We start from the raw sequence: 16,617 nt of genomic DNA, 5'->3' as shown, positions 1-16,617 counted from the left end.
TCATGTTCCCCTTTGAGACTCCGACTCCCATAATTCCCTGGCATTTCCTGGTCAGCTTCCTGGTCAGCTTCAGGGGCTGAGGAAGGAGACTCTGATAAGTGTGTCAATGGGTCAAAAGAGGGAGAACGGTTTATGTGTGAGTGAGTCGATGTTCTTGAAAAATGCTTAACAACAGATTTCACATATAATATGTAACGTGCCTCATTTAATGGGACAATTTTCCTTTAAATGTGTTCTAATTGTCAAAACGGAGGATAGTAATATATTTGGACACATTTCTGAAGTTTCTGAACACATTTCTGAAGTTTTACCAATTATATTTGGTTCACTATTCCATAACAGCCAGCCAGTGTGTTGTTTACTCTCCCAATCACCCAATGTATGTGTAGTCTTGTGTGTATATGTCAAATTGACTGTGTGTGTGTGTCACATCGCCAGGTGGACTCGTAACCATGAGTTACCGAACGGGAAAACATGACGCATCCTAGGCGATAAACAGATAATGGGCCTTCCCTGAAATTCCTCTGACGGACCGCACCCCCCAGGAACTGTTTACTGTTTACGAGCACACACACACACACACACATCTGTTGACTTTTTAAACCGGAACATTTCCCAGAAGCCTCTTTGACTCAGTGGGTAGTGTGTCTGTGTCCTGTTGTTAGCTCGTTAGCGTTAGCATCCAGGGTAGCAGAGGTACTGACATGGTCGTAATGACCCACATACCTTAATTTATCTCCCAGAGGTCATACATTACAGTAAAGCACAGAGGTATAGGATTGTTGCTCTGTGTGTGTGTGTGTGTGTGTGTGTGTGTGTGTGTGTGTGTGTGTGTGTGTGTGTGTGTGTGTGTGTGTGTGTGTGTGTGTGTGTGTGTGTGTGTGTGTGTGTGTGTGTGTGTGTGTGTGTGTGTGTGTGTGTGTGTGTTGCTCTGTGTGTGTGTGTGTGTTGCTCTGCGTGTTTGTGTGTGTGTGCGTGTTGCCCTGTGTGTGTTGCTCTGTGTGTGTTGCTCTGCGTGTGTGTGTTGCTCTGTGTGTGTGTGTGTGTGTTCACTGGTATTTCCTGGCAGAAGGGTTCATTTTAGGATGCAGTAAGGTGGTCTGAGTTGGTTCTAATAAGCTCCATTAATCACCCAGAGGACAGGAGTGTCAGGCTCACCTCTCAGACCCAGAGAGAGTGTGTGTGTGTGTGTGTGTGTGTGTGTGTGTGTGTGTGTGTGTGTGTGTGTGTGTGTGTGTGTGTGTGTGTGTGTGTGTGTGTGTGTGTGTGTGTGTGTGTGTGTGTGTGTGTGTGTGGTTGAGTGGGTGTGTGGGGGTGTGTGTGTGTGTAGGGGTGTGTGTGTGGTTGGGTGGGTGTGTGGGGGTGTGTGTGGTGGACGGTAAAGTCATCGCCTGTACCTGTTGTTTGAGCTGGTGCATGAGCCTGTCCTTTTCTCTCTTCAGTGACATCACCTCATCCTGTGATTTCTTACGTTTAGAGGAGGACAGTTCCAGTAGGGCTATGTTAGCATCCTTCTCACTGATCGCAGCTAGAAGAGCCTGCTGCCTGGGAGAGGCGGGAGAGGGGGATGACAGAGACAGAGAGAGAGAAAGATGGTTAGGAAGACATTGGTTGTTTCTCAAAATGCAGACCGTGCTCAGAGCACACTACCCAGCTCAGAGTATACTACCCTGCTCAGAGCATACTACCCTGCTCAGAGCATACTACCCTGCTCAGAGCATACTACCCTGCTCAGAGCATACTACCATGCTCTGGGCATACTACCCTGCTCAGAGCATACTACCGTGCTCTGGGCATACTACCCTGCTCAGAGCATACTACCGTACTCTGGGCATACTACCCTGCTCAGAGCACACTACCCTGCTCAGAGCATACTACCGTGCTCAGAGCATACTACCGTGCTCAGAGCATACTACCGTGCTCAGAGCATACTACCGTGCTCAAAGCATACTACCCTGCTCAGAGCATACTACCGTGCTCTGGGCATACTACCGTGCTCAGAGCATACTACCCTGCTCAGAGCATACTACCGTGCTCAAACCAAGCAAATTGGAGCACGAGAGGGTAGGAGTATGATTCCAAATCAAAATGGAGCACGGAGGGCACTTCTCAAATGCGTACTCCGTTTGTACATATGTTGAAGCATGCATCGATGCAAACTTCAACGGATAGTATGCAAAGAAATATGACGCAAGCGCGTAAAAAAATCACGAAAACATTTTTGAAATCAATGGCGGCCATTATTTAAGCTGAATGGAGAGAAAATACACTCTGACTTCGGAATGAAATGTTTTCTATTCACATCTCATATGTTGCCTGATGACAATATTTCGTACCGTAGATCGCAAGCCCATAATAAGTCAATAGGGCTAACTGGCTAGCTACTACTGTTAACTAGCCAGATAGCCACAAATAATTGTTAGCTGGCTACCCACGAAAAATCTACATCTATATTAAGATATATAGCTGGCTGACAGTTATGAAGTAAAACAATTGCTTTGTGTATATCTTGTTTTATCTCTATTGTTATTGTCCAGGCTGGAAGAAGGGTGAGTTAATGGGGATGTGCAGCGTAATACGGTAAGGGGAGTGTGAGGTAATACAGTAGGGGGAGTGTGAGGTAATACAGTAGGAGGAGTGTGAGGTAATACAGTAGGGGGAGTGTGAGGTAATACAGTAGGAGGAGTGTGAGGTAATACAGTAGGGGAGTGTGAGGTAATACAGTAGGGGGCGTGTGAGGTAATACAGTAGGAGGAGTGTGAGGTAATACAGTAGGGGCGTGTGAGGTAATACAGTAGGAGGAGTGTGAGGTAATACAGTAGGGGAGTGTGAGGTAATACAGTAGGGGAGTGTGAGGTAATACAGTAGGGGCGTGTGAGGTAATACAGTAGGGGGAGTGTAAGGTAATACAGTAGGGGCGTGTGAGGTAATACAGTAGGGGGAGTGTAAGGTAATACAGTAGGGGGCGTGTGAGATAATACAGTAGGGGAGTGTGAGGTAATACAGTAGGGGGAGTGTGAGGTAATACAGTAGGGGAGTGTGAGGTAATACAGTAGGGGCGTGTGAGGTAATACAGTAGGGGAGTGTAAGGTAATACAGTAGGGGCGTGTGAGGTAATACAGTAGGGGAGTGTGAGGTAATACAGTAGGGGAGTGTGAGGTAATACAGTAGGGGAGTGTGAGGTAATACAGTAGGGGGCGTGTGAGGTAATACAGTAGGGGAGTGTAAGGTAATACAGTAGGGGAGTGTGAGGTAATACAGTAGGGGAGTGTGAGGTAATACAATAGGGGAGTGTGAGGTAATACAGTAGGGGAGTGTGAGGTAATACAGTAGGGGGAGTGTGAGGTAATACAGTAGGGGAGTGTAAGGTAATACAATAGGGGAGTGTGAGGTAATACAGTAGGGGGAGTGTGAGGTAATACAGTAGGGGGAGTGTAAGGTAATACAGTAGGGGAGTGTGAAGTAATACAGTAGGGGGAGTGTGAGGTAATACAGTAGGGGAGTGTAAGGTAATACAATAGGGGAGTGTGAGGTAATACAGTAGGGGAGTGTGAGGTAATACAGTAGGGGAGTGTGAGGTAATACAGTAGGGGAGTGTGAGGTAATACAGTTTGGGGAGTGTGAGGTAATACAGTCATTGTAGAGGAGAGGGGGTAATGGAGACTGAGTCATTGTAGAGGAGATGGGGTAATGGAGACAGAGTCATTGTAGAGGAGAGGGGGTAATGGAGACAGAGTCATTGTAGATGAGAGGGGTAATGGAAACAGAGTCATTGTAGAGGAGAGGGGGTAATGGAGACAGAGTCATTGTAGATGAGAGGGGGTAATGGAGACAGAGTCATTGTAGATGAGAGGGGGTAATGGAGACAGAGTCATTGTAGATGAGAGGGGGTAATGGAGACAGAGTCATTGTAGAGGAGAGGGGGTAATGGAGACAGAGTCATTGTAGATGAGAGGGGGTAATGGAGACAGAGTCATTGTAGATGAGAGGGGGTAATGGAGACAGAGTCATTGTAGATGAGAGGGGTAATGGAGACAGAGTCATTGTAGATTAGAGGGGGTAATGGAGACAGAGTCATTGTAGATTAGAGGGGGTAATGGAGACAGAGTCATTGTAGAGGAGAGGGGGTAATGGAGACAGAGTCATTGTAGGTAATGGAGACAGAGTCATTGTAGATGAGAGGGCGTAATGGAGACGAGTCATTGTAGATGAGAGGGGGTAATGGAGACTGAGTCATTGTAGAGGAGAGGGGGTAATGGAGACAGAGTCATTGTAGATGAGATGGGGTAATGGAGACAGAGTCATTGTAGATGAGAGGGGTAATGGAGACAGAGTCATTGTAGAGGAGAGGGGGTAATGGAGACTGAGTCATTGTAGATGAGAGGGGGTAATGGAGACATAGTCATTGTAGAGGAGAGGGGGTAATGGAGACTGAGTCATTGTAGATGAGATGGGGTAATGGAGACAGAGTCATTGTAGAGGAGATGGGGTAATGGAGACAGAGTCATTGTAGATGAGAGGGGGTAATGGAGACAGAGTCATTGTAGAGGAGAGGGGGTAATGGAGACAGAGTCATTGTAGATGAGATGGGGTAATGGAGACAGAGTCATTGTAGAGGAGAGGGGGTAATGGAGACAGAGTCATTGTAGATGAGATGGGGTAATGGAGACAGAGTCATTGTAGATGAGAGGGGGTAATGGAGACAGAGTCATTGTAGAGGAGAGGGGGTAATGGAGACTGAGTCATTGTAGAGGAGAGGGGGTAATGGAGACTGAGTCATTGTAGAGGAGATGGGGTAATGGAGACAGAGTCATTGTAGATGAGATGGGGTAATGGAGACGGAGTCATTGTAGATGAGAGGGGGTAATGGAGACTGAGTCATTGTAGAGGAGAGGGGGTAATGGAGACTGAGTCATTGTAGATGAGAGGGGGTAATGGAGACTGAGTCATTGTAGATGAGAGGGGGTAATGGAGACTGAGTCATTGTAGAGCAGAGGGGGTAATGGAGACGGAGTCATTGTAGAGGAGAGGGGGTAATGGAGACTGAGTCATTGTAGAGGAGAGGGGGTAATGGAGACTGAGTCATTGTAGATGAGATGGGGTAATGGAGACTGAGTCATTGTAGATGAGAGGGGGTAATGGAGGCTGAGTCATTGTAGAGGAGAGGGGGTAATGGAGACATAGTCATTGTAGATGAGATGGGGTAATGGAGACAGAGTCATTGTAGAGGAGATGGGGTAATGGAGACAGAGTCATTGTAGATGAGATGGGGTAATGGAGACAGAGTCATTGTAGAGGAGATGGGGTAATGGAGACAGAGTCATTGTAGATGAGAGGGGGTAATGGAGACAGAGTCATTGTAGAGGAGAGGGGGTAATGGAGACAGAGTCATTGTAGAGGAGAGGGGGTAATGGAGACAGAGTCATTGTAGATGAGATGGGGTAATGGAGACAGAGTCATTGTAGAGGAGATGGGGTAATGGAGACTGAGTCATTGTAGAGGAGATGGGGTAATGGAGACAGAGTCATTGTAGATGAGAGGGGGTAATGGAGACAGAGTCATTGTAGAGGAGAGGGGGTAATGGAGACAGAGTCATTGTAGATGAGATGGGGTAATGGAGACAGAGTCATTGTAGATGAGAGGGGGTAATGGAGACAGAGTCATTGTAGAGGAGAGGGGGTAATGGAGACTGAGACATTGTAGATGAGAGGGGGTAATGGAGACATAGTCATTGTAGAGGAGAGGGGTAATGGAGACTGAGTCATTGTAGATGAGATGGGGTAATGGAGACAGAGTCATTGTAGAGGAGATGGGGTAATGGAGACAGAGTCATTGTAGATGAGAGGGGGTAATGGAGACAGAGTCATTGTAGAGGAGAGGGGGTAATGGAGACAGAGTCATTGTAGATGAGATGGGGTAATGGAGACAGAGTCATTGTAGAGGAGAGGGGGTAATGGAGACAGAGTCATTGTAGATGAGATGGGGTAATGGAGACAGAGTCATTGTAGATGAGAGGGGTAATGGAGACAGAGTCATTGTAGAGGAGAGGGGTAATGGAGACTGAGTCATTGTAGAGGAGAGGGGTAATGGAGACTGAGTCATTGTAGAGGAGATGGGGTAATGGAGACAGAGTCATTGTAGATGAGATGGGGTAATGGAGACAGAGTCATTGTAGATGAGAGGGGGTAATGGAGACTGAGTCATTGTAGAGGAGAGGGGGTAATGGAGACAGAGTCATTGTAGAGGAGAGGGGGTAATGGAGACAGAGTCATTGTAGATGAGATGGGGTAATGGAGACTGAGTCATTGTAGAGGAGAGGGGGTAATGGAGACGGAGTCATGGAAACCTTCCGTATTAATACATTCTGAACAGAGAGAGTGGGCTGAATCATTGTTGTGTTGAGTTGTGCACATAATATTCATATTGACATGTATTCATTCACTCAATACTAACTAGATTATATGTCAAATTAGTAGCTCTCCTCTCCTGTCCTCAGTAGTAAATGAACAGTTCATCTCTTCTCCATGGTGGCAGACAGACATTGCAGTGCTCATGCTTTCCGTGGTCCAGTGTAGCGGTATACTGTTAGCGTGTAGACTGGGCTGGTACTTTTAGTAGAATAAACATAACACACCCTAACTTCAGACGGTTAAAAAGGGGATGAAATGAAGAGTGCGTTACATGTTTGCAGTATGGTAAAGGTTGTGGGGGGAGCTACGGAGGAGGCAGGGTGGTGGATGGGTGGTATTCAACAGACTCATTTAAAAAATGTCCTACTTTGGAGTGGAAGCCTGTGTTTTTATTCCATGATTTAAATCCCTGTAGAAATATCTCCATTCTGAAAATAAACACTATCTAAGAATAAAGTCGTCTAGCCCTGGAAATCCACATTCTGTGTTTTCAGTCCAATTATCTGAACGCTGGCTCTGGAATCCCCTTATTCAGGGCGATTAATAGGGTCTGTGTGTGTGTGTGTTTGTCTGTGTGTGTGTGTGTGTGTGTGTGTGTGTGTGTGTGTGTGTGTGTGTGTGTGTGTGTGTGTGTGTGTGTGTGTGTGTGTGTGTGTGTGTGTGTGTGTGTGTGTGTGTGTGTGTGTGTGTGTGTGTGTGTGTGTGTGTGTGTGTGTGTGTGTGTGTGGATCTGAGCCCTTAATCACACCATTAATCACTGTGCTGGTCCAGGGTGACACCCCTCGTCTCCACACACCTCTCCTGTTATTCCTTTTAACGCTCGCTACAGAGGGAACACACACACATACACACAGGGTGACTGCATTAGAGCAAGTGTAGAGGTACCTGTCGGGGAGAGAGCACTCTGTAACCTTTACCCTTTAGCACATTCATTACATGGAGGAATACTCAGAATTATGCAGCTAGAAATGCGCTGCATAGAACAGACACTAGTCCAGAACCCACATAATAGAATAGTTTGTCAGTTCTATAAATCAAAGTTATAGCCACAATAATTTGATGATATCCTGGTATAAAAGGTAGAGTTGTAAAATGACAACGATGTAAAAGCTGTAAAAGAATTGGAAACAATGTAAATATTATAGATGTAAAGTAACAGCAACAGCCTTCACAATAACAGCCTAAACGAACCAACTACTTTAACAGGGGGAACAACAGCCTTCACAATAACAGCCTAAACGAACCATATATTTGAACAGGAACAACAGCCTTCACAATAACAGCCTAAACGAACCAACTACTTTAACAGGGGGAACAACAGCCTTCACAATAACAGCCTAAACGAACCAACTACTTTAACAGGGGGAACAACAGCCTTCACAATAAGAGCCTAAACGAACCATATATTTGAACAGGAACAACAGCCTTCACAATAACAGCCTAAACGAACCAACTACTTTAACAGGGGGAACAACAGCCTTCACAATAACAGCCTAAACGAACCAACTACTTTAACAGGGGGAACAACAGCCTTCACAATAAGAGCCTAAACGAACCAACTACTTTAACAGGGGGAATGACAGCCTTCACAATAACAGCCTAAACGAACCAACTACTTTAACAGGGGGAACAACAGCCTTCACAATAAGAGCCTAAAGAACCATCTATTTTAACAGGAGGAGCAACAGCCTTCACAATAAGAGCATAAACTATCTATTATAACCAAGTACCTCTAACAGACCTAGCCTGGTGACGACGTCTGTTTGCTTTATAGCTAACCTTTGAATTTCCTTGTCATGCTACCACAGATCGTAACCACAGCCGTAGGTTCCTACAACAGTTGTAGGTTGTTACCACAGATGTAGGTTGCTAGAACAGACGTACAGTTGAAGTCGGAAGTTTACACTCACCTTAGCCAAATATATTTAAACTCAGTTTTTCACAATTCCTGACATTTAATCCTAGTAAAATTCAGTTATGATCACCACTTTATTTTAAGAATGTGAAATGTCAGAATAATAGTAGAGAGAATTATTTATTTCAGCTTTTATTTCTTTCATCACATTCCCAGTGGGTCAGAAGTTTACATTCACTCAATTAGTATTTGGTAGCATTGCCTTTAAATTGTTTATCTTCTGTCAAACGTTTTGTGTAGCCTTCCACAAGCTTCCCACAATCAGTTGGGTGAATTTTGGCCCATTCCTCCTGACAGAGCTGGTGTAACTGAGTCAGGTTTGTAGGCCTCCTTGCTCGCACACAATTGTTCAGTTCTGCCCAAAAATGTTCTATAGGATTGAGGTCAGGGCTTTGTGATGGCCACTCCAATACCTTGACTTTGTTGTCCTTAAGCCATTTTGCCACAACTTTGGAAGTATGCTTGGGGTCATTGTTCATTTGGAAGACCCATTTGCGATCAAGCTTTAACTTCCTGACTGATGTTGCTTCAATATATCCACATAATTTTCCTACCTCATGATGACAGCTATCTTGTGAAGTGCAACAGTCCCTTTTGAAGCAAAACACCCCCACAACATGATGCTGCCACCCCCTTGCTTCACGGTTGAAATGGTGTTGTTCTCTCTCTTTCTATCGGAGGACCTGAGCCCTAGGACCATGCCTCAGGACTACCTGGCCTGATGACTCCTTGTTGTCCCCTGTCCTCCTGGCCGTGCTGCTGCTCCAGTTTCAACTGTTCTTCCTGCGGCTATGAACCCTGACCTGCTCACTGGGCGTGCTACCTGTCCCAGACATGCTATTTTCAACTCTCTAGAGACAGCAGGAGCGGTAGAGATACTCTGATTGATCGGTTATGAAAAGCCAACTGACATTTACTCCTGAGGTGCTGACCTGTTGCATCCTCTACAACCACTGTGATTATTATTATTTGACCCTGCTGGTCATCTGTGAACATTTGAACATCTTGGCCATGTTCTGTTATAATCTCCACCCGGCACAGCCAGAAGAGGACTGGCCACGCCTCATAGCCTTGTTCCTCTCTAGGTTTCATCCTAGGTTTTGGCCTTCCTAGGGAGTTTTTCCTAGCCACCGTGCTTCTCCACCTGCATTGCATGCTGTTTGGGGTTTTAGGCAGGGTTTCTGTATGGCACTTTGTGACATCAGCTGCTGTAAGAAGGGATTTATATATACATTTGATTGATTGTCCCACCTTTTCCTCCAAATATAACGATGGTCATTATGGCCAAACAGTTCTATTTTGGTTTCATCAGACCAGAGGATATTTCTCCAAAAAAGTACAATCTTTGTCCCCATGTGCAGTTGCAAACCATTTTCTGGCTCTTTTTTATGGCGGTTTTAGAGCCGTGGCTTCTTCCTTGCTGAGCGGCCTTTCAGGTTATGTCGATATAGGACGATATAGGATTTTAATGTGGATATAGATACTTTTGTACTTGTTTCCTCCAGCATCTTCACAAAGTCCTTTGTGTTGTTCTAGTTGATTGATTTGCACTTTTCACAGTACGTTCATGTTTAGGAGACAGAACACATCTTTATCCTTAGCGGTATGGTGGCTGCGTGGTCCCATGGTGTTTATACTTGCGTGCTATTGTTTGTACAGATGAACGTGGTAGCCTTCAGAAGTTTGGAAATGGCTCCCAAGGATGAACCAGACTTGTGGAGGTTGATTTCTGGCTGATTTATTTTGATTTCAACATGATGTCAAGCAAAGATAGGCCTTGAAATACATCCACAGGTACACCTCCAATTGACTGAAATTATGTCAATTAGCCTATCAGAAGTTTCTAATGCCATGACATCATTTTCTGGAATATTCCAAGCTGTTTAAAGGCAGTCAACTTAGTGTATGTAAACTTCTGACCCACTGGAATTGTGATACAGTCATTTATAAGTTAAATAATCTGTCTGTAAACATTTGCTGGATAAATTACTTGTGTCATGCACAAAGTAGATGTCCTAACTGAATTGCCAAAACTGTAGTTTGTTAAGAATACATTTGTGGAGTAGTTGAAAAAGCGAGTTTTAATGACTCCAACCTAAGTGTGTGTAAACTTCTGACTTCAACAGCCGTAGGTTGCTACCACAGCCGTAGGTTGCTACCACAGATATAGGTTGCTACCACAGCCGTAGGTTGCTACCACAGATGTAGGTTGCTACCACAGCCGTAGGTTGCTACCTCAGATGTAGGTTGCTACCACAGCCGTAGGTTGCTACCACAGCCGTAGGTTGCTACCTCAGATGTAGGTTGCTACCACAGCCGTAGGTTGCTACCACAGCCATAGGTTGCTACCACAGCCGTAGGTTGCTACCTCAGATGTAGGTTGCTACCACAGCCGTAGGTTGCTACCACAGCCATAGGTTGCTACCACAGCCGTAGGTTGCTACCTCAAATGTAGGTTGCTACCACAGCCGTAGGTTGCTACCACAGCCGTAGGTTGCTACCACAGATGTAGGTTGCTACCACAGCCGTAGGTTGCTACCTCAGATGTAGGTTGCTACCACAGCCGTAGGTTGCTACCACAGCCGTAGGTTGCTACCACAGATGTAGGTTGCTACCACAGCCGTAGGTTGCTACCTCAGATGTAGGTTGCTACCTCAGATGTAGGTTGCTACCACAGATGTAGGTTGCTTCCTCAGATGTTGGTTGCTACCACAGATGTAGGTTGCTTCCTCAGATGTAGGTTGCTAGCCCAACAGCAGTTGAACACAGGACTACTGTGTACATTACTTTATCGTAGGCTAAATAGAGTTGACTAGTGACTTGTGTTTTTTCTGTCCCTGGGCGTATAAGGGTATGGAATGCAGCACCATGCGTTAATGGTAATAAACACACCACAGATTAACAGCCGAACACGTCGGCCATTTTAAAATCTTCTCACCAACCCACACACAAGAATGAGGGCCAAGTCCCGATTCCTTTCCTTGTCTACTCTCCTGGTTTCCTTTCCTTTATGAGCCCGTATGGCTAACGACTGGATAGGTTTCTTATTTACGTTGATAAGGATCGAATGGCTTTCCTCTATTATGTTTCCCCAAATAACTGGGAACAAAGCAAGGAAAGGTCCCATGAGTAAATATCAGGGAATAGGAAACATGCTACAAGGAAGGAAGCATTTTAAACAATATTTGGACAGGTCAGTTGTGCCATTCATTCGAAAAGCAGAGGGTAGGGGTGTGTACGTTTGCGTGTGTGTGTGTGTGTGTGTGTGTGTGTGTGTGTGTGTGTGTGTGTGTGTGTGTGTGTGTGTGTGTGTGTGTGTGTGTGTGTGTGTGTGTGTGTGTGTGTGTGTGTGTGTGTGTGTGTGTGTGTGTGTGTGTGTGTGTGAGAAAGGGGAGGTTTATCTTATCTGCAGGACCATCTGGAGAGCCCAAACACAAATCCATCTTCAGCTTGACACTCAAATAAAGACTCCCTAAAATTCACCCCTCTGTAAAACTAACCCATCCCATTACCCCAATGTAAAACTAACCCACCCCCTTACCCCAATGTAAAACTAACCCACCCCCTTACCCCAATGTAAAACTAACCCACCCCCTTACCCCTCTGTAAAACTCACCCCCTCACCTTGCTGTAAAACTAACTCACCCCTCTGTAAAACTAACTCACCTCTCTGTAAAACTCACCCCCTTCCCCCCAGTAAAACTCACCAATCCCCACAACCCTGCTGTAAAACTAACTCACCCCTCTGTAAAACTAACTCACCTCTCTGTAAAACTAACCCCCTTGTAAAGCTCACTAACTCACACCTCCCGAGGACTCCCGAGTGGAGCAGCTGTCTAAGGCACTGCATCTCATACACCCTGGTTCAAATCCAGGCAGTATCACAACCGGCCGGGATTGTCCCATAGGGCGGCACACAATTGGCCCAGCGTTGGGTTTGGCCGGGGTAGGCCGTCATTGTAAACAAAAAAAAATTCTTAACTGACTTGCCCAGTTAAATAAAGGTTCAATAAAAAACACCTCTGTAAAACTCACCAACCTCATACCTCTGTAAAACTCATCTCCTCATACCTCTGTAAAACTCACCAACCTCATACCTCTGTAAAACTCATCTCCTCATACCTCTGTAAAACTCACACCCTCATACCTCTGTAAAACTCACCTCCTCATACCTCTGTAAAACTCACCTCCTCATACCTCTGTAAAACTCATCTCCTCATACCTCTGTAAAACTCACCCCCTCATACCTCTGTAAAACTCACCCCCTCATACCTCTGTAAAACTCACCCCCTCATACCTCTGTAAAACTCACACCCTCATACCTCTGTAAAACTCACCTCCTCATACCTCTGTAAAACTCACCTCCTCATACCTCTGTAAAACTCATCTCCTCATACCTCTGTAAAACTCACCTCCTCATACCTCTGTAAAACTCACCTCCTCATACCTCTGTAAAACTCACCTCCTCATACCTATGTAAAACTCACCTCCTCATACCTCTGTAAAACTTAACCCTTTCATTTCTCTGTAAAACTCACCTGCTCATACCTCTGTAAAACTTAACCCTTTCACCTCTCTGTAAAACTCACCCCTTAATGAAGCTATAGATATTCCTTTCCTTTTCAGATATTAACTACAATTATAAACTGGATGGTGAATGCTGATTGTCTGAAAGCCGTGGTATATCAGATCGTATACCATTGGTATGACAAAACTATTATTTTTACTCTTCTATTGACATTGGTAACCAGTTTATAATACCAATAAGGCACCTCTGAGGTTTGTGGTATACCGTATGGCCAATATACCACGGCTAAGGGCTGCATGCAGGTACTCTGCGTTGCACCCCCCTCAGGCCTTATTGTATGAAAAAAAAGTATGAAAATGTATTCACTCTGGATAAGAGCATCTGCTAAATGACTAATTATTGCTTAAATAGAGAATCTACCTTCATTCACGTGTTATAATCCATAAAATAATGGATACATGATTGAATATATGTTATTGTAATGTCCTCCTCCACATCCAAATGAAAAAGATTCTCTTCCCATTGTAAGATGGCGGCCACAACCCCTCCACCTGAATGAAAACAGTCCACTGTCACAGGTAAAGCTTCTCTCACAGGATTAATGGAAGACCAATATGGGCCAAATCCAGTCTGGGTTACATTACACCCTGGAATAGCCGCCGTTCAAAATGGCCTCCATGCTTCACTGATACCCAAACCGCATCCAGTTGCTTAATTAACACAGTGGATTCAAGCGACTGGCTTGCCCCTGTGGGGCCCCCTGTGTGTGTGCTTACTGAGTGGTATTGGAGGGCTCCTGCAGTGTTGAGAGATGTCTTCCTAAAACCATAAAAAGGAGAATTATTTTGATTATCCAGGCTATAAAACTATCCCACATCCTGGATGTAAGGCAGGGCGGTGTTTCAGCTCTGATCAGTGTTATTAACTGAGCCACACAGAAGTGTTTAATCATGGCTAATTTGAGTGGTCATTGGTCTTGGACAGAGAGCGGCTTTACAGGGCTACATAAATCTACCAGAATAGAGGCTGCTTCATCTATCAGATGGCACACACACACACACACACACACACACACACACACACACACACACACACACACACACACACACACACACACACACACACACACACACACACACACACACACACACACACACACACACACACACACACACACACACACACACACACACACACACACAATACAGTTCTAATGACAAATGCTCCAATCTACTGACTAGGTTTTATTCAGCATTCGTCGTCAGGCTAAACCTCCACTCTTTCTATTATCTCTCTCTCCCTCCGTCTCTCTCTCTCTCTCCCTCCGTCTCTCTCTCTCTCCCTCTGTCTCTCTCTCTCTCCCTCCGTCTCTGTCTCTCCCTCCGTCTCTCTCTCTCCCTCTGTCTCTCTCTCTCCCTCCGTCTCTCTCTCTCTCCCTCCGTCTCTCTCTCTCTCCCTCCGTCTCTCTCTCTCCCTCTGTCTCTCTCTCCCTCCGTCTCTCTCTCTCTCCCTCCATCTCTCTCTCTCTCCCTCCGTCTCTCTCTCTCTCTCTCCCTCCGTCTCTCTCTCTCTCCCTCTGTCTCTCTCTCTCTCCCTCCGTCTCTCTCTCTCCCTCCATCTCTCTCTCTCTCCCTCCGTCTCTCTCTCTCCCTCCGTCTCTCCCTCTCTCTCTCCCCTCCGTCTCTCTCTCTCTCCCTCCATCTCCATCTCCCCTCTGTCTCTCTCTCTCCCCTCTGTCTCTCTCTCTCCCTCCATCTCTCTCTCTCTCCCTCCGTCTCTCTCTCTCCCTCCGTCTCTCTCCCTCTCCCTCTCTCTCTCTCCCTCTCCGTCTCTCTCTCTCCCTCCGTCTCTCTCTCCCTCCGTCTCTCTCTCTCCCTCCGTCTCTCTCTCTCTCCCTCCGTCTCTCTCTCTCTCCCTCCGTCTCTCTCTTTCCCTCCGTCTCTCTCTCTCTCTCTCCGTCTCTCTCTCTCCCTCCGTCTCTCTCTCTCCCTCCGTCTCTCTCTCTCTCTCTCTCTCCGTCTCTCTCTCTCCCTCCGTCTCTCTCTCTCTCTCCCCCCGTCTCTCTCTCTCTCCCTCCGTCTCTCTCTCTCCCTCCGTCTCTCTCTCTCCCTCCGTCTCTCTCTCTCCCTCCGTCTCTCTCTCTCTCCCTCCGTCTCTCTCTCTCTCCCTCCGTCTCTCTCTCTCCCTCTGTCTCTCTCACTCTCCCTCCGTCTCTCTCTCTCCCTCCGTCTCTCTCTTTCCCTCCGTCTCTCTCTCTCCCTCCGTCTCTCTCTCTCTCTCCCTCCGTCTCTCTCTCTCTCCCTCCGTCTCTCTCTCTCTCTCTCTCTCTCTCCCTCCGTCTCTCTCTCTCCCTCCGTCTCTCTCTCTCTCTCCCTCCGTCTCTCTCTCTCTCCCTCCGTCTCTCTCTCTCTCCCACCGTCTCTCTCTCTCCCTCCGTCTCTCTCTCTCCCTCCGTCTCTCTCGCTGTCTAGTTCACTTTGTCTTGGCTACGTCTGGACAAACATAACATAATTTTGTTTTTATCTCATGTCAGATTGAAGAAGTGACAACTAGGAATTTTCGTGAGAAAATCAAATGATGATTCATCAAATTGTAGCTGGATGAACTAAACAGGTAAAAGAAAGGTTAGAGCAATATGTTATTTTCCTGCTTTTGATGTCATCGTCTCCAGCATTCTTTGAGATGTAATAGATAATCCCAGTCAACAATAGACTAGTATACAGGGAGCATAACTACAGTACGTACACACACTAACTTGCTAATATACAAGATTGTATGCACACAAAGACACACGCACACACAAGCACGCATACACACACACTCAGTAGCACACCCTGGACTGACATCTTATTTATAAGGGGTGAAATTCTCCCTTTATTACAACATGTGATTCCAATTGAGCCTTCATGGCTTCATGGCTCTGCCTGGACAGATTGAGATGGTAGGAACGGAAGAAGAGAGATGGATGGCTAAAGTGCATGATCAAGAGACGAGGGAGAGAGAGGAAGAAGAGGGGTGAATGAAGGAGCAGGGGGAAGCGTAGAGGGGAGAGGACATGGGTGGAGAGGAGGTGAGAGGACAGAAGGAGAGACAGAGGCAGGAGAAAAGGAGCACGATGAAGATGTCTTAGAGGCGGGTCTCCTGTCACAGGCTGATGATGTCACAGGGCAGCTGTAAGACAGCATGACCAATAACACAACTCGCTGGGGCATCTGGGGTTAAGTCAAAGTCATAGTACAGCAACCCCACCCCCAAACCCCCAAATGGGAGAAAATGGGAGAGAAAGACATAAGGGAGAGATCAGGGGCTGAAAAAGAGTAAAAGGAAGAAAGTGGAGAGAAAGGGGTACCTGCAATGAACGAAAGACAGAAGAGGAAAGAGGAAGGAGGGAGGGAAGGAAGGAAGAGGGAGGGAGGGAGGGAGGGGATGGAAGGAGGAGAGGGAAGGAGGGAGGGGGAGGGAGGGAGGAATGAGAAGGAAGGAAGGCGGGAGGGAGGGAGGGAGGGAGGGAGGGAGGGGGAGGGAGGGAGGGAGGGAGGGAGGGAGGGAGGGAGGGAGGGAGGGAGGGAGGGAGGAATGAGAAGGAAGGAAGGCGGGAGGGAGGGAGGGATGGCTAAGGTAATGATTTAAGGGTCCCAGACAGCCCTAAATCAGCTCAGTGCTCTCCATGTTGTTATTGCTGAGCGTCACGGTTGAAGTATATGTGTTTATAATTTGTGTTATGACTTACTTCAAATTATGAGCATGGAGAGTCAGAGGGACAG

General features: G+C 46.3%; 1 protein-coding gene across 5 annotated transcripts in view; it reads right to left on the bottom strand.

Annotated features, from left to right (window-relative positions):
- Nucleotides 1-16,617, bottom strand: part of LOC124045576 (ERC protein 2-like) — a 629,643-nt gene that overhangs the window by 146,178 nt on the left and 466,848 nt on the right. For all 5 annotated transcript variants that reach the window (XM_046364959.1, XM_046364957.1, XM_046364960.1 and 2 more), the window contains one exon: nucleotides 1,398-1,545. In XM_046364959.1, coding sequence (XP_046220915.1) covers nucleotides 1,398-1,545 — 148 coding nt within the window. The remainder of the gene's footprint in view (nucleotides 1-1,397; nucleotides 1,546-16,617) is intronic.

Source organism: Oncorhynchus gorbuscha, linkage group LG10 (assembly GCF_021184085.1).
Source record: "Oncorhynchus gorbuscha isolate QuinsamMale2020 ecotype Even-year linkage group LG10, OgorEven_v1.0, whole genome shotgun sequence".
NCBI classification, from domain to species: domain Eukaryota; kingdom Metazoa; phylum Chordata; class Actinopteri; order Salmoniformes; family Salmonidae; genus Oncorhynchus; species Oncorhynchus gorbuscha.
Note: the sequence above shows the minus strand (reverse complement) of the source record. Positions and strands in the feature narration are given on the sequence as shown.